Raw genomic sequence first — 19,299 nt, 5'->3', positions numbered from 1 at the left:
TTTTGGGTCAACGCATTGACTATTTTCGATGACCGTGTAATCTCTCTGTCATTGCCATTAGGACGCGTTGACAGGTTTTTAGGACTGGGTGTCATCGCAATGACCCTGTCCCAGCGTTGACGCGGCAGAATTTAATACCGTGTCATCGTTTCAGATTGACATTGTTTTTTGTATAGAAATGTGATGAAAGTTGGATGGGGAAAATATTTTGTAGGGTGATTTTTTGAATGGAGTACCGTTTTGGAGGGAGGGCGGTTCTCATTTCACCTTTTTGTTATTTTTTTTACAAAAAAAAACTTTTCGGTATGGCCATGGCATCCATGTTGGATGCAAAAATTTTTTTTTTGCAAAAAACCAAAAACCATTTGTATATTCCAAACTACATTTTAAGACCATAACCATTAACATTGGGTGCGGCGTTCCTATTCTATAAGCGTTTGAAGGTGGCCATATCGATTTTTATTCGATTTTTTTTAAATCAAATGTCGAAACTTTTTTAATTTTTTTTTCTAATTTTTCGACAAAACTTTGGTAATTTTACATTTCTATTCTTTCAACAATCTTATCAGCAATCGTTTAAGACTTTCATCTTAAAAGTGCATTGCGTATATCTCGAAATTTTTACATTTAAATGCAACCATGTCAAACTAATTTTTGTTTAATTTTTCTATGAGAATTTTTTTCAAATCTCATTTTCTCCGCTTTTTTTTCCAAAATATTTTTGGAAAATTTAAATTTTTGCTTTGTGTCAAACAGTGTAATCAACATAGTTTTGCGAGTCAACGCGTTGACACTGCTAAGTAAACGTCACGTTGACACACCTGCGCGTCAACGTAATTTAGGACAATATTGACGCAATAGTGTCAATCGTGTGATAGTCAATGTTTTAAGCATTGACATTGTGAACGTTGACGGTGAGATGACAGAGAGAATATGGATTTTTTCTTGACGTCAGAGAGTCAACGCGTTGACCGATTTCGTTGACCGTGTAATCATAGCTTAACAATTTTGCTTCTATAATGCTTTACAGGAGCAACAATCGCACCTGTAAAGCTTTATAGAACCAAAATTGTTTGTCGGGCTGCGCACAAAATCGGCCGAAATTCCTAAATAAATTTTGGCTTTGTTTAATTTTTGACATAATTTTTTGTGGCAGCTAAAATTTATACCGATCTGACTACTATATCGCTTTAATTTTTTTCCCTTTAATTGTAATAGATACAAAATTCAAACGCATTGGAACCTGCAAATAATCAAATTTAAGGTTGACGTTAATAATATCTGAAATTCAACGGCATTTCTATGGTATTTCAAACTAACTAGAAAACTATGCTTAAAGTCTAGATTTTTGTCTCAAAAACAAATAGGGGTGTATTCAGTATCCGGTGCAACAAAAAGGTGTAAAATTGCTAAATTTTATTTTTCTACTACTACAACTACAAAAGACAAATTTTGCACCATTGTGTTTTATTTTTGCAATAGGGTTAGGGTATAGCAAAAGTGTAAAAGAATTTTAGTCTGTATATTTGGTTATTTTAGTTTAAGAAAATGTTAAACTTTTGCACTATTACGATACAAGAACATTTGCATCCCACTCAAAACAACAATGAAAAAACGTCTAATGTGAATGCTGACTATCATACTAAATGTTGGATGGATTTACTGTACAGTGTAAACCTTTGCTAGAATATTGGAAAAAGTAAACTAAAAAAAAAAAAAGAATGCTGGCACTACTTTGTTATGAAGAAGTGCTCATACCATGAAGGATATTATTAAATCCCCTTTAAAGTAAACTAATTCCTTAATTTGAAGTATGATATCAGTGGCGTATTGAGGGGGGGGCTCAGGGGGCTCAAGCCCCCCCCAAGCCTCCAAAATCATGTTACTATTTAGCTGATTTTATCATAATCTACATGATTAACTGAAACTTCTTCGTAAATCGTAGAGATTTAGAGGCAGCTCAAATGATCGAGCCCCCTCCAAATTCTAAAATGGTTGTTTGTGTTTGTTTGAGTAAGTGCCTAGTTGAGGTTTGGGATTTTCAGGATTTTAGTCCAATTCAGAATTCTTCAAATAATTTGTTTGTTGTTTTGACGTCGAATTACATCACCGTTAAATTTTGCAAAGCTTCTTATTTTATTGTCTTGACTCTTGAGTATATTACTTTTTTTTTCAAAAATAATATTTTTCCCATAGATATTGGAAATACAAATTTTTTATATCTCAATATCTTAGTGGTCAAGATAACTAATGGTTTATTTGCAAATTCCAGTTTGTGCTTCTGATTTATATTAAAAAAGGAACATATTATTAAAAAATATATATTTCGGATTAAACATCAAAAAAATTTCATTGAAATTTAGTTTTTGAGACTTGAGACGTTCTGCATTTCACTTTTTGAGTGAAATAATTAGGTGTTCTACATTTTTTCGCTCATTTCGATTTTCTGATCGAATTCAATTCGCTTTGTTTCTGCTCGTGAACTTGGTATCTTTTTCAATGAATCTCCAATTTTTGGACAAAATATTATCAAAACTTATATTTTTATTGTTTTGTAATGTTTATTTGTTGTTAATTTAATACAAAATTCATAAAACACATGAGAAATGAAATATCATGCCTATGTGTTTGCAACCTCATTCGCTTTACACTTTATCTTATTCATTTTTCTTTGAAAATTTGCAATAATATCGCCCATGTTCTGCATTTCACTAACATATTTCATATGTCTCGCAAAATGTGACTTCTTATTTTTTCTTTTAAATTCTGCTTTTTTCCAATAAAGTTGCCAATAAAATTGCATCCATGTTCAAAGTAGCAGTAATTTAACTTTAGAAACAAAATAAAAATGGATGATCCTTCAGTTTTGACAGTTCGAAGCATTTTCGAAGTTTTCGAAATCGATCGAAGATCAATTTCACTTGAAATTGAAAAGTGATTCCAGTTCACTTTCGGTCGAATTGCGGAAATATGGGCATTTATACCAAAAAAAGTGATGAGTATAGTTCAAAAACTAGACGTGATAGGAATAAATCTGTAAACAGTTTTGAATTCAGCACATGAAAAAGTTCGAACGAAAAAGTGTTTTTTTTTTTAAAGATTACTAAACACCTTGCTGTTTGTGTAAAATGTTTGGGATACAAGAACTTGGAAAAATAGCTACTTTGAATGTGAAAGAAGACAGTAGTACGAAGTTTTCGGGAGCAGTAAAATGCTACTATACGACTTTCAGTACTGCAGCACAGCGCTTTTCTCTCGATCAAAGATGAATAAAAAAAAAAACAAATTTGTAGAACATTTACCTTATCAAAAATTTTTGAAAAATTTTTCAGCCCCCCCCAAATTTTTTTCTGGATACGCCACTGTATGATATGATACATTTTAAGTAAGGTTTTCGAATTTATTTCGCTTGATAGTTTTTGAATTTATTTTCGAAATTGACTAGTACCCCATGGTTTAAGGTTTATTGGACTATCAAGTAAAGGTTCCGGGTTGAAATTCATGATTAATTATTCAGACAAGTTTTTTTTTTTTCATGGAATTGACAAAAGCCTACGTTAATCTCGCTCGGTAGGACTCTTTGGTAAATTGAAGGTCTCCTCCATTCTCATAAATTAATTACATGCAAACAGAATGGTTAAGAATTGATTATGTAGTCATTGTGACTTCAAACTGTGAGTAATATATACATATATGCTTCATTTATTTCGTAAAAATTGCACTCCTCACATAATCTATGTTTTGCAGATGGTATACGTTCTTCAAACAAATGTAAAATTATAGTAACTTTCAAAGGAAGATTTTCAAATGGAACAGCAATTGTTTTTTTTTTTCCTTTTCAGAGAGAATTATTTGAGACCTCAAAAACATAAACAGATTCTTTTCAAGTAATGCATATGTTGTTTACTTTTTAACCAATCTATAATTAACTGTAAATTCCCGACTCCTTGGAAAAATGCATTCCTTATTCCAACTCATAAGAAGCAAAAAAAATTTAATTCTAAATTATAGGCCAATAGCTAAACTATCTGCTATACCCAAAATGTTTGAATCTATTATTTGTGATGTTTTGTCTTTTCACTGTTCCTCCGTTTTATGTGACAACCAACATGGCTTTGTTAAAAAGAGATCCACTATTACAAATTTGTTACAGTTTACTACATACTGTATTGACGCGTTTGAAAAAAAAAAAACAACAAGTTTACTGTATTTTCACTGACTTCAGCAAAGCATTTGACTAACTAACCCACAATATACTTTTAAAAAAACTGCAAAATATGGGTCTTAACGACAGATTTGTTTTATGGGTATCTTCATATCTCAAAGATAGGTTATATAGTGTTGTTTTTAAAAGTGAACGTTCTAAATGTTTTACTGTAAACTCTGGTGTACCTCAGGGTAGCCATCTTGGCCCGTTATTATTTGTATACTATTTATTAATGATCTTCCGTCTGTCCTAGTAAATTCTTTGTCTCTTATATAATATGCTGATGATGTAAAAATTTTTCGTACAATCAACTCTGCAAATGACTGTGATCTTTTACAAAGAGATCTTCAACGTTTCTGGGAATGGTGCAATATTAATGGTTTAGTTTTAAATATTGACAAGTGTAAAACAATGTGTTTTACACGCAAAAAAAATGTGATTGTCTATAATTATGCGATTAATCTATCACCACTAACTAATTTGTCTAGTTTCACTGACCTTGGGATAGTATTGGACTCAAAATTAACTTTTACTGACCATTTTGACTACATTATTAAAAAAGCAACATGACTCTTGGTTTTATCAAAAGATTTGCTCGGGAATTTCGTGATCCTTACGTTTTAAAAACTCTTTATGTCTCATTCGTAAGATCCATTTTAGAATATGGTTGCGTTATATGGGCTCCATATTATGCGGTTCATATAAATAGATTGGAGTCCGTTCAAAGAAGATTTATGAGATTTTGCTTAAGATTTCTACCACACGGAGAAAAAATAAGGTATGAACTACCTTATTTCTGGTATATTTAACTTTAATGTAAAGTTTAAATAGGGATGACTCCCCAATAAAATGGAATTCACCTTACTTTTCTAGTAAATTTATAGCTTAGGATTAACTTTACAGTAAAGCCTTTTTTTGTATGACTTTCTAATAGAATTTACTAGAAAGTTAGGTACATACATATTTTACCTTACTATAAGGCTGAAAATACTGATTTTTAAAGTAAATTGAACTTCTCTATGGAAGGTATATAATTTAGTTCCAGATTGGATCAAATAAAGTCAATTTCATTTTTATTGATGACATTTTTCTAAATAAAATTGTATGCATTTATCTTACAAAAATTAAAATAAAAAAGTTGAATTTTGTAATTATTGAAAAGCATAACTAGGTAACCCGTACTTAATCCTCAAAGCTATTTAGAAGTAAGTAACGTATGACCCTGTTATGTTTTTCAATAATTACATAAATTACCTAGTTTATTATAATTTTGTAAGGTGCAAACAAACAATTTTATTTAGGAAAATATCATCAATAAAAATGGAATTGACTTTATTTGATCCAATTTTTATCTAATTCTTCATGAATTAATTAGATTGAATGATGTTAATCCATATGGATACCTATATATTATTCTAACACAAGAAAAAAATATGCTATCCGTAATTACGGAGCCAATAACAACCTATAAAGGAACACAAAAAGTAATGAAAACATTTCACTTCCAAAAGAAAAACACAGATTTTATTTCTTTATTAATTATTCCGCACCCGGGCACCTAAAAGCTTTGACGAAAAAAAATTTCCAAAACACATGGAAGACAAAAGAGTTATTACTATGTATAGGGGAAAATTCCTAGAATTAGGTAATATTATTACCTTAGTGTAAGGTAAAACTTATTCACAGAATAGTTAAATTTGTAAAATATGTTTTACTAGAATCTTAAAGTGAAAAGAGTCATACACTTTTTTGGATGAAGGTTTATTTTACTCTACGTAAAGAAAATATTGCTACTCGTAAGGTATATACTACTTTATTTTGTTCACCATAATTTTCTTGTACAAATTACTTTACGGAACCAAGAAATGTTCAATACGTAAGGTAAATTTTACTTAAAATCTATGGCTTTTTACTTTAATTTCCTTACTAGTCATATGGAGTATAAAATACTAGATTCATTTTTCTCCGTGACATGGTCAAATCGAATTAACTTGCCACCTTACGCTCAACGTATTAAACTTATAAATCTTCCTTTTCTAACTAGTCACAGAGCGTATCTACAATTTTGTTTTATTGTCGGGATAATCAATGGATCGATTTCAGCTCCATCGATCCTCTGTCGATTAAATTTCATTGCTAGTCAGTATAGTTTGAGAAGGCAGTTGCCAATTTCTAACATTTACAGTAGATCAAACTACGGTGCTAATAGCCCTTTAAATCTTTTAATTAATATTTACAATAAAAATTCAAATATAAATAACTCCAGCATTGACAATATAAAATCACTTAACTTTAAAAAAATATTCTTTATTCAAAATAACCCATAATGTACATTAGATGTAAGTTTTTTTTTTAGTTTTGTAATAATATAATACCTATATATGTAATTTTAATTTTAAGAAAATGTACCTATGTATAACGTTAGTATTTAACGAAATAAACTTACTTAAATGGCTGGATGCAAAGGGGTTGCTAGCAGTTACATAAAATTGATATAAAAAATGGTTTTTATTTTTCGAAATCAAATTTTGATTTACAATCTAAATAGCAAAAATATAATCAATACTCAAATTTATATTGGGAAATTCCCCCTCCACACCATTGAATACTATTTCCATAAATTACCCACTTCGGTGTCAAATCGATGTCAATCGAATGTCATTAATGCCCCTCCTTTAAAATCTGGCATCACTTATTTTGCATGTAAAAAGGGTATACAACATACACTTTTCTACATTAGTTATTAAAATTCTATGTATTTTGCACGTCAAATGAGTGAAAAGAAGAAAAAAAGAAAACGAACAATTCCAACATCGATGTGTTAAAAAAAAGAAAAAAAGTGATTTTCTTCCTCAAATTTTATTAATTAAAATGCAATAAAAACCAATTCATTTCAATAATCAATTACAACACTTGCGGAAAATCATTAAAAACAAGGCTAATTTTTGCATTGCATTGCAAAAAGAACGCCCTTCTCGGTAAACAAAAATCACAAGTGGAGTAGATTTTGTGTTTCGTTTCGTTTTTTTTTTTTTTTTTTTGGATTTCCTCACTTCGTCTTCGTCTTCGCCTTTTTTTTTTTTTTTTGCTTTGCTCTCCCGGAATCTAATCGAAAGAAAATTTTGTTGAAAAGAAAAAAAAAAAAAAAGAAATCAAGCTATCGACCTTTTCGGAATAAAGGTAATTCACACACTCTTTACAAGAGAGCAAAAACACTTTTATTTAGTACTTCTTTTGTTGTTTAAAAAAAAAAAAAAAAAAATTACTTATTTATGCAGAACGCAATTAAAAGAAAATTAAAAAGGGGAAAGGAAAAAAAAAATGTTTTCTTCTCACTATTGGAATTGAGAATTGAGGTGCCATTACATAGCATAGACTAAAACGACGACGAAGACATAGAATAGAAATTATTACCACCTTACTCCGCACACCCAATTTACTAGTGGTGGCTAGGTGGAGTTTTTAAAAGCAAAGAGAAGGAGAAGGGGTAGAAGGGGGGTAGGTACTCCAACAAACTCCAAGTGTGCATCCTTGCATGCGTGGATGATGTGCAGCACCACCACACCAAACCACAACCATAAAGCAACAACCATATGATGCTTTGGACCAATAACGAAGGTCAGAAGAATCCATCTGTGTCTGTGAACAACTTGGAATACAACAATTTGAACAATTCCAAAGATCCGAGGTGCCAATCGCCGAGCACCTATTCGCAGCATTCGCACAAGAGTGAAGACACTGCTTCACTGCTGCATGCCCACAAACAAAAGACCACACGTCGCGTAACCACTGTTACCAAAGTAATTCACGAAGTCAATCACATTCGTCCAGAAGCTATTGTTGCCGCCGCCGATTACATAAAAATGCCCTTGGAGGATAATCGCGAAACCAGAGGCGTATCCATTGACTATGTAACCATGCCGATGGGCGTTCACTCCCGATCTCAATACATTAATTATAATCAGATTGAGCAGCACACTGGTGCTCCTATCTATATGCAGGAGAATAAACAATTCCAAACTCATTACCAAGAGTATGATAATTTTCCACCTGGCAGCCATTATCCGGCTTCGTCGACTTTTAATGTCATGCAGGCGGTCGGCAATGCTGGGTCTTATCTATCAGAATATAGTTCGAATGAACGAATAGGAACACCACAGACTCCGAATGAGCATAGTAGCTCTACGTCCCCATTGCCGTTGAATACGGCTGCTGGGATGTCGCCTAGTTTGGCCCAATCGTACTTACAAACGTCGCAGTTCGATGAACTTGCCGACTATCACACATCGCCCTTGTCTGTGAGCAAGGCTGATAATCATTATGCCGAGGAGTCGGCTCTCCTTTATGGCTATATATCGACATCTAATTTCGGCATTCCGACTAATAATTTGGAATCGAATGCCAATCCAGCATATCCAACTAGAGCGCTAATGTTCGGTGATAATCTAACTAGTTCCTCTTCGAGTGCAGTGCATCCGCGACAGAGGTTTGGCACCGAACAGGAACTGCTGAAGCATATGTCGCAGTTGTCTACTAACGATGCGACTACATCTCCGCGTGGGGCGGATGATCGTTATGTTGAGAATAATGGGGAGCATTGTCAGGCAATTAGATGGCGTGATCCGAATTTATCTGAGGTCATTAGCTTCCTGGACAATCCAAATAGTTCGGTGAAGGCAAATGCAGCTGCTTATTTGCAGCATTTGTGCTATATGGATGATCCGAATAAGCAAAAGACAAGAACTCTGGGTGGTATACCCGCACTGGTGCGGTTGTTGGATCATGAGAATTTAGAAGTACACAAGAACGCATGCGGAGCTCTGCGAAACTTGTCGTACGGGCGTCAGAATGACGAAAATAAACGTGCAATAAAAAATGCCGGAGGAATTTCTGCTCTAATTAATTTGCTTTGTCGTACGATGGAGTCAGAGATCAAAGAACTGATCACCGGAGTAATATGGAATCTTTCGTCATGTGAAGATCTCAAACGGTCCATTATCGATGATGGATTGAATGTAATCGTATCCTGCATTATAATGCCGCACTCTGGATGCGATCCCACATGCACAGGCGAAATGTTCACATCGACTGTTTTTCGTAATGCATCGGGCGCTCTTCGCAATGTCAGTTCGGCTGGGGAGTATGCTCGTACAAAGTTGCGGGAGTGCAAGAACCTTGTCGAGTGTTTGCTGTTTGTGGTAAAGACTTCGATTGAGAAGAATAACATTGGCAACAAAATAGTTGAGAATTGCGTTTGCATTTTGAGAAATTTGTCATACCGCTGTCAGGAGGTGGAGGATACAAATTATGACAAACATCCGACTTTGATGAATAAGACCGCATCATCGATTGAAGTTAAGGCAGAAAACTTTGGATGCTTTGGAGCTAGTAAGAAGAAGCGCGAATACGAATACACCGAACCCAACGATAGCATGAAGTCGGCTGAGAATGGAGGTGCATCATCACTTCAGACTTTGCCACGCAGCAGTGCTCATAGGAAGGGATATGAGCAATTGTGGCAGCCAGATGTGGTTCAGTATTATCTCGCCTTGTTGCAGAGTTGCTCTAATCCAGAGACTTTGGAGGCAGCTGCTGGCGCCATTCAGAATTTGGCTGCTTGCTATTGGCAGCCCAGCATAGACATTCGTGCAGCTGTTCGAAAGGAAAAGGGTCTACCAATTCTAGTTGAGTTGCTGCGCATGGAAGTGGATCGTGTAGTATGTGCCGTTGCCACAGCCTTAAGAAATCTTGCTCTAGATCAACGAAACAAGGAGCTCATCGGGAAGTACGCAATGCGGGATTTGGTACAAAAGTTACCATCGGGCAATGCCCAACACGATCAGGGCACCTCTGATGACACCATCACAGCTGTGTTGGCCACCATAAATGAGGTTATTAAGCGGAATGCCGAGTTTGCTCGGTCTTTGCTCGATGCCAATGGCGTTGATCGTTTGATGAACATTGTACGTCAACGACAGAAATACACATCGTGTGTATTGAAATTTGCCTCACAGGTACTCTATACCATGTGGCAGCACAACGATTTGCGTGAAGTCTACAAAAAGCAAGGCTGGAAGGAGCAGGACTTTGTCACAAAAACAGTCGCTGCTCGCAATGCAGCTCCCAATTCCCCGAATAATGCAAACAACACTTTAAATCGACCAATGGCATCACAGAGTCAGACACGCTATGAAGATCGCACCATTGGACGCAATGCCCATCACAATTCAATGGCCAGTCGAAATATGGAGACAGTCATCTGTGAGAACGGTGAAGCGACCAACTTTAATTCCGGCACGATGACCTATCGAAAGAAAAACGATCAGTTTTACGAACACCCTGATGGTGGCATTCCAACCAGGCTAACACATTCTGATTCCGTGGAGAATAATCTCCAGGAGCCTGCTTAAGATTTAAGAATAAAATTAAAAAACAAAAAACATAAACAAAAAAAAAAAAAAATTAAAATAAAATGCGTGCGCGTCATCTGTACTTTGATTTATTTTTTTTTTCTTCTCTCTATCTCGACAATGTTTTATAATAACTAAAAAAAAAAAAACACAACAACAAAATCTATAGAATCGTATTCAATTTATATAAATATAAATATATTATATAATTTTTTGTATTTTCTAAATATATTATATTAAAATATATTTAACAGTAAACAAATTAGTTCTCTTGTCAACAAAGTAAAACAAAACAAAAAAAAAAAAATGAGCAAAAAAAAACCACTTAAATATAAAAGAATAAACAATTTTTTTTTAAATATTATTTTTAAACATTTTTTTTTGTTTGTTTATTAAAGGACACCCCATACACACATAAGGATATACATTTGCTTAAACGATTTAATTGTTATAAACAGTCAATTGTGAAATATTCAAAATAAATAAATTAAAAAAATAAAAAAAAAAAAAATGGATTGATGTTTTTCGCGACAAGTTTTTGAATATAGTTTTTGGCTTTTTTTGTTTTGTCCTCTGGGTGTGGCTGGTAGTTCGCATGTGTGGGAAGAAAATTGTTGTTTTTTATTTGGCTGTTGGAGTAGTTTGAATTTTTGGAAAAAAAGTTGAGGATGATGTTTGAAGTTTAAATATTTTTGCAAAGTTTTTTAATTAACTTAATAAATTTTAACATGTGAGTTTAGGTTTGTTCTTCTCGTTGGTGGTAGAATCAAAAATTTGCTTTTAAATTTCATTATAATTTTGATAACAAAAATAAACGGCATGTACCATTAAAAGAGGTGTTGTTTTCAAGACGAAATTTGAACGTTATTTGATGGTTAAATTTATGCTGTTTTTAATGATTTGTACAAAAATCTGTAATTTTTAGTTCTTGAGTTTTTTTTCTTTTAATTTCGTAAAGATTTTTGAACTTCAGTTTCATTTAGCAAGAAGATCTTGGTTGGTAAGGAACTATAGGGAAATGTTTCCACAAAATAGGTTATCGTATGCAATATACATAATATGCGCAGCATATCAAATATGAGTCAAGATATGGTTTCGGATCTTGAGGTAAGGAATATCTTGGTCGAACAAAAACTTTATCAAATCTGAAAAATAAAAAAAATCAGCAAGCGCGATTTTCTACATCTGCCACAAATAATCTGTAGCAAACCAATGAAGATTTCTTATGAGTCTAAAGCAAAACTGGCAGTTGAGTTACTGATGTTTACTTTCTAGGGTAACATTCTTTCACCCCTTGTATGGCATCTTGTCTTCTTGTCATGAATGAAAGAAGAATACGCAGTTTTCGTTGTTCTAGTATCAGGAAAGTTTTTAATCCTGATCAGTGAATTCCCTGCCATGGCTTTGAAGAAAGTTAGCAACTGGGCTATAAGCTGTGGAATTGGAATTTACCAAAGTAAAATTAAACTTTATTAAGTTTATTTTGCAATTTAAACCAAAATTCACACCTTCCCTCAAACTTTAGCTCTTTGTTTTTAAGATGTCATTCTGGGCACAAAGTTGAGCTGGAAGCAGTAAAACCTATATAAAAATGTGCTCCTCTAGTCAAATATTATTTTATTTTTAATTGCGCTTCAATTGTCTGGTGGCGCCCTCTCAGTTACGCATATAACATTAACAAACTCAAGAAAGTGCAGAGAACAACTAACGTAGGGGTGATTGGAATCCTTTAATCCTGTTGAGGGAATACACTTAGCATTCTCCTGCATCTTCTACAACAAGACCTTTATATTAAACAGAACAGTGTAAGGATAAACTCCTTAACTCAAGGTCACTCTTACCTTAATTCCATAATGCTTGTTTTCACAATTTTGTATCCATGAAAACTGAAGCAATTAGAACAAACTTTTCGAATTCGCAAGCTTAATACTATTTATGCTACGCCAATAATGACTCGTATTTAAAATAACAAATCGATTATTATATATGTATAGAGCCCTGTTTAAGAATTTGATATCAGCAAATCTCATGCTGCTTCACTTGTTATCAATCTGCAATCTTCCCTCTATTAAAAAAAAAAAATTTAAGAAGAAGAAAAAAATTCAAAAGACAACCTAACAGGCAAGTTGTCTTTTGAATTTTGTTCTTCTTCATATATCCGGTCTTCAAGATCTTTGGACATGACAATAACAGCTAAGTTGGTTGTGTTCTATTTTCTTGGGTGATGGTATTTTTAGGATTAGACTACCTCGGATATTCGTTCTTCTAATACGATCAAGCTATGTTACTCCTGATGTCAAAGCATTTTCATCGCAGCTGCCGTTTAATTATATCCTTATACTTTCTGTACATTGTCCAACATTGTGAACGTATGTGCGTGCTAGACGCACAACCGCGGTGCAAAGATCCTTTCACTTAGGGATATTTTTGGATCATAGAAGATAGCAGAATTTTCCGCAACTTCATCAACCCCAAGCTTATTCGCTGATTGATAAAGCCACCATTCCTTCACCATAGGATTCAGATATATTTGAACTTTTCATGCTTGAGAAGCACTACTTCATTCAATTGTCAAGAATTAGCCTTTTTTTAACCAGAAAATGAGCAGCACAAGTACTCTGTCTTTTTCTCGCTTATGAGAAACACCCACGCATATGTCGAGCGCTGGTGCAGTGATGTAGGATCTTCACTTATGATGGCTCTGTTGTCAGCAAAGAATGACTGATGCACTTTTGGGTCCGTCACTTTACTTATTTTGAAGCAGGAATTTTTAATCTTGACTTGCAATAAATAGCAGATGACTCAAGTTGCTTCTTCGGTGTACGTCTACTGTGATTTCGAATTATTCAGTGACTCCAAATGGACATCTTAATTTCATAACTGCTATTTCATACATGTCCATAACTATCCGCACACATGTATATTTCTGAAACTTTTCGTTTCTTAATAGCCCCCCATATCAAATCTTGTGGCTGCCGAAAATTAACCAGTTTTTCAAGGAATCCCGATGTATTTGCATAATGATCCAAATATATCCTCGACCAACCCCCACTGGTCATGAGACAGCTTTTAAATTTTGTTTAAGTTGAGAATATAATTAACCTTTCCTTTTATTAATAATAATAATAACCAAATTTCGCTATCAATTCAGAACTCAAAACTCTTGTCAACAGTTCCTTCTTTATGATATTATAAAAATTGCCGCGATAGGGATAGCCCAGTGTGTAAGGTGTTGAAATCCTGAAAAATATTCTTTGAGGAGCCAAAAACGCGTGCTTCTTCGTGGAACTCTCCCGACCAATAATTCCGCTACCACAAAGCTTTACGGAAATTATAGCATTCTATGGTTAAAGTTAAATATAAAAGATTAGTATACCTAAGTGAAGGACTGGGAGGATGAAGGTGTTAAGTTAATTTTTTTGAAATTTAGCTTTTTACTTGCGATATTATGTACATATCGCTGCCTCAAAACTATAATGTTCTATGTTTCAAAAAAATGTTTCGAGAAAATCGACTACAAAGTTTGGAGTATCAGAATGTTACCCTTTATTTATGTATTTTTCCATGAAAATAGAAAATTAACTACCGTAGCTGGATAATCTATCAATTCAAATGCTAAAATTTCTTTTTTGATGCTGGAAATCTGTTTAATTAACGTTTTTCTGTTTTGACATAGAACATTTATTTGATTTCCTTGCATTTCGAGTTGATTTTTTTGTTCTATGTTACAGTCAAGACAAACAATATTTTTGGAGTTGTTATATTGCTTTTTAAGCTTTTTGTTGTTTTTTTTTATTAAAAAACATAAATTTAATGAAGTGCATCATGCCCAAACAAGTTCAAAGATTTAAAATTAGTATTTACCAAGAAATTAGCAAAAAAATATAATTACACAGCAATTATTTAAATAAACATTCAAGTGAACCTTACTTACAAACTATTGCTGATTACTGTCAGTAACTTTTTCAAAAAAAGCCATAATCGACTTGCCGCATGACCTTTCAATATTGCTTTAAAGGATTTTATTTTGGAGTCCGGCAGCTAATTTTTAAATGTAAAATGTTCTATGTAACTTAAAAGTAGTAATTTTTGTATGGGGTTCAAATGAGGCAAATTGTTCTATGTCTACTAAGAACTTTATAGTACTGAGTATAAGCCATTATATCCGAAAATTGAATATTTGTTTTGGCCATAAATATTGTATTAAGCCAAAAATAAATTTTGATATAAAAAAGTCATTTTTTTCCATTTCTTCGACATAGAACATTATAGTTTTGAGGCAGCGATATGTTGGTACTATAATTATATCAAGTTATGCATTCGTACAAAAAAAAAAAAAAAATTGAGATAACATTTTTCCATGACATTACGATGGTAGAGAATGCCAAAAAAAGTGGGTCCCGGAAGTCCGTCTGTCTGTCTGTATAAGGATGGACTGATTGATTTCAAAACTTGGTATGTAGCATTTTTTGGGGACTCTCCAGAGCGGTTTTTGGAATTAATTTTTTGACCAAAAACAACGATACTTGTCATATACCGATTTTAGTAAAGTTGAAATTGCTCAAAAACGGCTCCGACTATTTTGTTTAAAAAATTCAAATGTAAGTTTTAAGACAAGGTCTATTTTTTAATGAAAAATTTTTTTGTTTAAAATCATTATTAACGGTACCTGCCATAGAACCGTTTTTTTTTTTAATGCGATTCTCTCCGAAACTGCTTATTCGATTTTAACGAAATTTTTTGTGAAGAAGCATTTATATACATAATTTTAATATTAAGCTAAAAATATAATTTCAAAAAAAATAATTTTTGGATTTAAAAAAAAAATTTGAAAAATCAAATTTTCGAAAACGTGATATTGAATTTTTTTGAAAATTCGTGTTTAGATGTTGATAAGTGATTTGTACAAAATAGCATACCAATTTTATTTTAAAATTTTTTTTTCCAAAAAAATATACACTCCTGCTCAAATTTATCGCACGTCCAATTTTTTTTACAGAAAAGTCCTATTATAATTTTATGTCACAGTATCAAGGTAATTTTCTCAAATGAGACAGGAGAACAGACAGGTATCGAATATAATGTTTGTTGGTAAGATTTTGGGAGAGATTTGCTGAAGTGTCTGTCATCCCGCGAACCTTTTAGAGAAGAGTCATAAATTTTCATGCAGTAAAACCTGGTTTACAATACGTACGGAGTAAGTGAGCTCTGCTAGACCTACGTTAAGTACCAAAAGGTATTTGACTGATATCCTCGAACAGCATGCGGTTCCAATCACCACTAGATTTGGTCCACAGTTTAGTCTGATGCACGATAATGCATGCTAGAGTGGTTTGAGAATATCTTCAAGATTTTAAAATAGCAGCTTTGGATTGACCACACAGAAATTCGGACTTAAATTCAATAGAACAAGTCTAGGAAATGTTGAAGAGATGTATTCGTGACCGAAATGTACCTCCAAGCAGTCTTGATGAACTGAAAACTGCAGTGAAGGAAAAGTTACATCAAAACCTTCAAAAGTTAATTCGTGGAATGAACAGATGACTCCAAGTTGTCATATGCGCTAGATTAGACAATACCAAGTATTGAATAAAATTATTGGAAAGAACTGTCACTTCCTTGCATTCTTTAAAATTTGTTTTCTTAAAAACCTAAAATTATTTTAATATCAGTTTTCTGACCTTAAATTGCTAAAATTGGTTTATCTTTTTTTGTGTGTGCGTTAATTTTGAGCAGGAGTTTATATAAAAAATTAGCTCTAAAAAACGGCTCTAACGATTTTGATTTTTTTTTTAAATGCATGTTAATTAATATATCAATCAAAACTGCATGCCTACTTGTTTTGTGGGGCAATTTGATTTCAGATGTTGTTTTATATTTTTGAAAAACGAATTTTACTTTTTTTTTGTTATTTTTTTTTATATACCTAAAGTAGAGTAACTAAAGCAAGTTATTAGGGAACCCGGCCGAACAGCTCTGATTTTGACGATTTTTTTTTCAAACGTAGGTAATTGAAAATACTTTAAAGTCTATAGATTAAAAATTGCCGGTGTTGCCGTATTGTTTTTTAAAATTGAAATTAATTTTTTTTTAACAAAACCATTTTTTTTTTTCTTAAATTTCATAAAACAAATGATATCAAAAGATTCTCTAGGTAATAAGGAAAATATATAGAAGGCAGTAAGGGACAATCTTCCATCGTTTAAGCGATAAATGCAATTTTCTAACATTCTGACCTCAAACACAAAAAAAATATTTTGAACACAACGGCAACACCTACAATATTTTAAAATGAATTTCTAAAAAGCCAGAAGCTCATTCTTTTCTCTTAAATTTAAATCCACTAAATTTAATCAAGACTTTTTGAAAAAATGGTCCTCAAACTCAGAATTAAAAAAAAAAATGTTATTAGAAAAATTTAAAATTACTTTTTTCCAAACTTTTTCTAATAAAATATGAATTTATTTAAAAAAAATTTTTGCCCATAAATATTATCAGTTGAATTTCGAAGCAAAAAAGGTAAAATATATCACACTTTTGAAAAAAATATGAAAAATTACTTCAATTTCAATACTTTTTTTTTATTAAAACTGAATTTTTGCATTGAAATAATTAATTTTCTCAAAGACTGTGGTAAATAGGAACTTTAAATTTTTGCTATTTAACTTTCAACAGTAAGGGTTATTAAATGATTAAAAAATAATTTTATGTTTAGATGTTGAACTTTAAAAAAAAAAAATAAGTTACATTTTTTTTCAAAACTTTTATTAATAAAGTTCTTCGAAAATGAAATACTTTTTTTTCATAAACCGTAATAGATATTGGAATTTCCTTTTATAATTTGAAATCATAATAAATGCGGCCAAAAAAAAAATAAAAAAATAAATGCATTTTATATTACGACCAAATTTAAAAAACGACGTGTTAAAATTTTTTCAATAATTTTTTTTTTTCAAAAATCTGAGTTCAATTACCATTCTTTCAAAAGCCGTTCATTCAATTAACTTAATCTTAATTCTACATATATGACTAAGCTTCTAGCTTTTAAAAAATGTATATTTGAATATTGAAGGTGTTGCCGTTGTGTTCAAATATTTTTTTTGTGTTTGAAGTCAATTAATAAGAAAATTGCATCTATCGCTTGAACTATGGAAGATTGTCCCTCACTCCCATATATTATTTTTCCTTGAATTTCCTAGACAATATTTTGGCATCAATTAATTTATGAAATTTAAGAAAAATTTTGGAAAAAAAAATTTTTTTGTTCACAAAAATCTTTAATAAAATTTAAAAAATCAAAACGGCAACACCGGCAATTTTTAATCTATAGACTTTAAAGTATTTTTAATTACCGACGTTTGAAAAAAAAGATCATCAAAATCTAAGCTGTTCGGCCGGGTTCCCTAATATTGCCAATTTTTGAGCTTTAGTTACTCCACTACTACATTTCCCAAATTTGTATATAAAAAGTCTTCAAAATTTAAGCAACTTGAACTCTAAGAACAAGTTCGTGTGACCCAGTCGTGCGTACTAGACTTATCAACTTAAATTGTTGTTCAATCAGAACTTCTTTTAAAAGTTATTAATTCGTTTTGAATTTAAAATAAAGTTCACTAGTTACATAGACTTTGTATGGAAGCAAAGAAATTTTAATAAAGAAATAAAAAAAAAAATAAATACCATTCGAATATAGCAATCTGATAACTAGGAAGACTTTTTTTCTTTATTATTCATCTTGTTCTTTTTCTTGATATATTCACTTTGATCTAAATTATTCTGGAAGAACGAAGTCTCTTTTCTAGCCTGTGAAACTTCAGTCATCAATCGCTGCTTGTGAACAGCTTGCTCATAATTCATACGTTCAGTTAGATGAACCCATTTGAATCTTGGCAGATATTTCATGCTCCACAATGAATCATAGAATTGTGATTTTTTTCTCGTCGATATTTGCTTATTATTGAGAAATTGAACAATTTGTTTTGCTGTTCGTTTGCTTAGAAATTCAACCCATCCTTCTGTAAAGTGACGAGATAAACGTTTTCGTTTCTTTTGTTTTTCAGTTACTGAAAATTTAAAATTATTTATATATTTTGTTAACAATTATAACGTGGCTAACAAACCTGGCATTTTTTCAGGTTGCAAAAAAACTCGACCAATTTGTCCATAGCCACCTAGAATTTCTCGAATTCGTGTGACATTCATGTGTTTGGGTAAATTCGAGACGTAGATGATTCCCTTTTTTCGCTTCTTCTTTGGTTTGGAAAGTTGCTCCATTTCGATGTCACTTGGTTCTTCTCCTTCCTCTGTGCCGCTGCCGTTTTGAGTTGTTGGTTCTACAGGATCATTACCAGAATCTTCTTCCATGTTGTCTTGATTTTCTATAATTTCTTTATCTTCGTCTTTTTTATTTTCTAAATATTCTGGTGCAATTGGGCCTCTTGATTTTCTTTTTTTCATATTTAATTATTTGTAATTTTTACAGCAAATGAGCAAAGAAATGTTTAAATAAAAAGGATTTTTAAAATGTTCTCAAATATTTGTATATTTTGACAGTAATTTTCACGTGCAACCGAATGAGATGGTTGTATATGAAAAGAAAGATATGACGTAAATTGAGACGTGGGGGCATTGTTGTGTACACTACGAATAAATATTTTCAAAAGTTGAGGATGAGTTCATACT

General features: G+C 32.2%; 2 protein-coding genes across 2 annotated transcripts; one reads left to right on the top strand and one right to left on the bottom strand.

Moving 5' to 3' along the window:
• The first annotated feature begins 7,287 nt into the window (after positions 1-7,287).
• Positions 7,288-10,680, top strand: LOC129909917 (catenin delta-2). Its single transcript, XM_055987082.1, has 2 exons — positions 7,288-7,387; positions 7,486-10,680. Exon 2 carries the CDS (start codon positions 7,801-7,803, stop codon positions 10,615-10,617), a length of 2,817 nt encoding a protein of 938 aa, XP_055843057.1. The 5' UTR covers positions 7,288-7,387; positions 7,486-7,800; the 3' UTR covers positions 10,618-10,680.
• A 7,623-nt stretch (positions 10,681-18,303) lies between these two features.
• On the bottom strand, positions 18,304-19,194 carry LOC129909916 (activator of basal transcription 1-like). Its single transcript, XM_055987081.1, has 2 exons — positions 18,738-19,194; positions 18,304-18,680 (listed from the first exon to the last, which is right to left on the bottom strand). Exons 1-2 carry the CDS (start codon positions 19,072-19,074, stop codon positions 18,322-18,324), a joined length of 696 nt encoding a protein of 231 aa, XP_055843056.1. The 5' UTR covers positions 19,075-19,194; the 3' UTR covers positions 18,304-18,321.
• Positions 19,195-19,299: the final 105 nt, after the last annotated feature.

Source organism: Episyrphus balteatus, chromosome 2 (genome assembly GCF_945859705.1).
Source record: "Episyrphus balteatus chromosome 2, idEpiBalt1.1, whole genome shotgun sequence".
In the NCBI taxonomy this organism is placed as follows: Eukaryota; Metazoa; Arthropoda; class Insecta; order Diptera; family Syrphidae; genus Episyrphus; species Episyrphus balteatus.
This window is presented reverse-complemented; position numbering and strand designations above follow the sequence as displayed.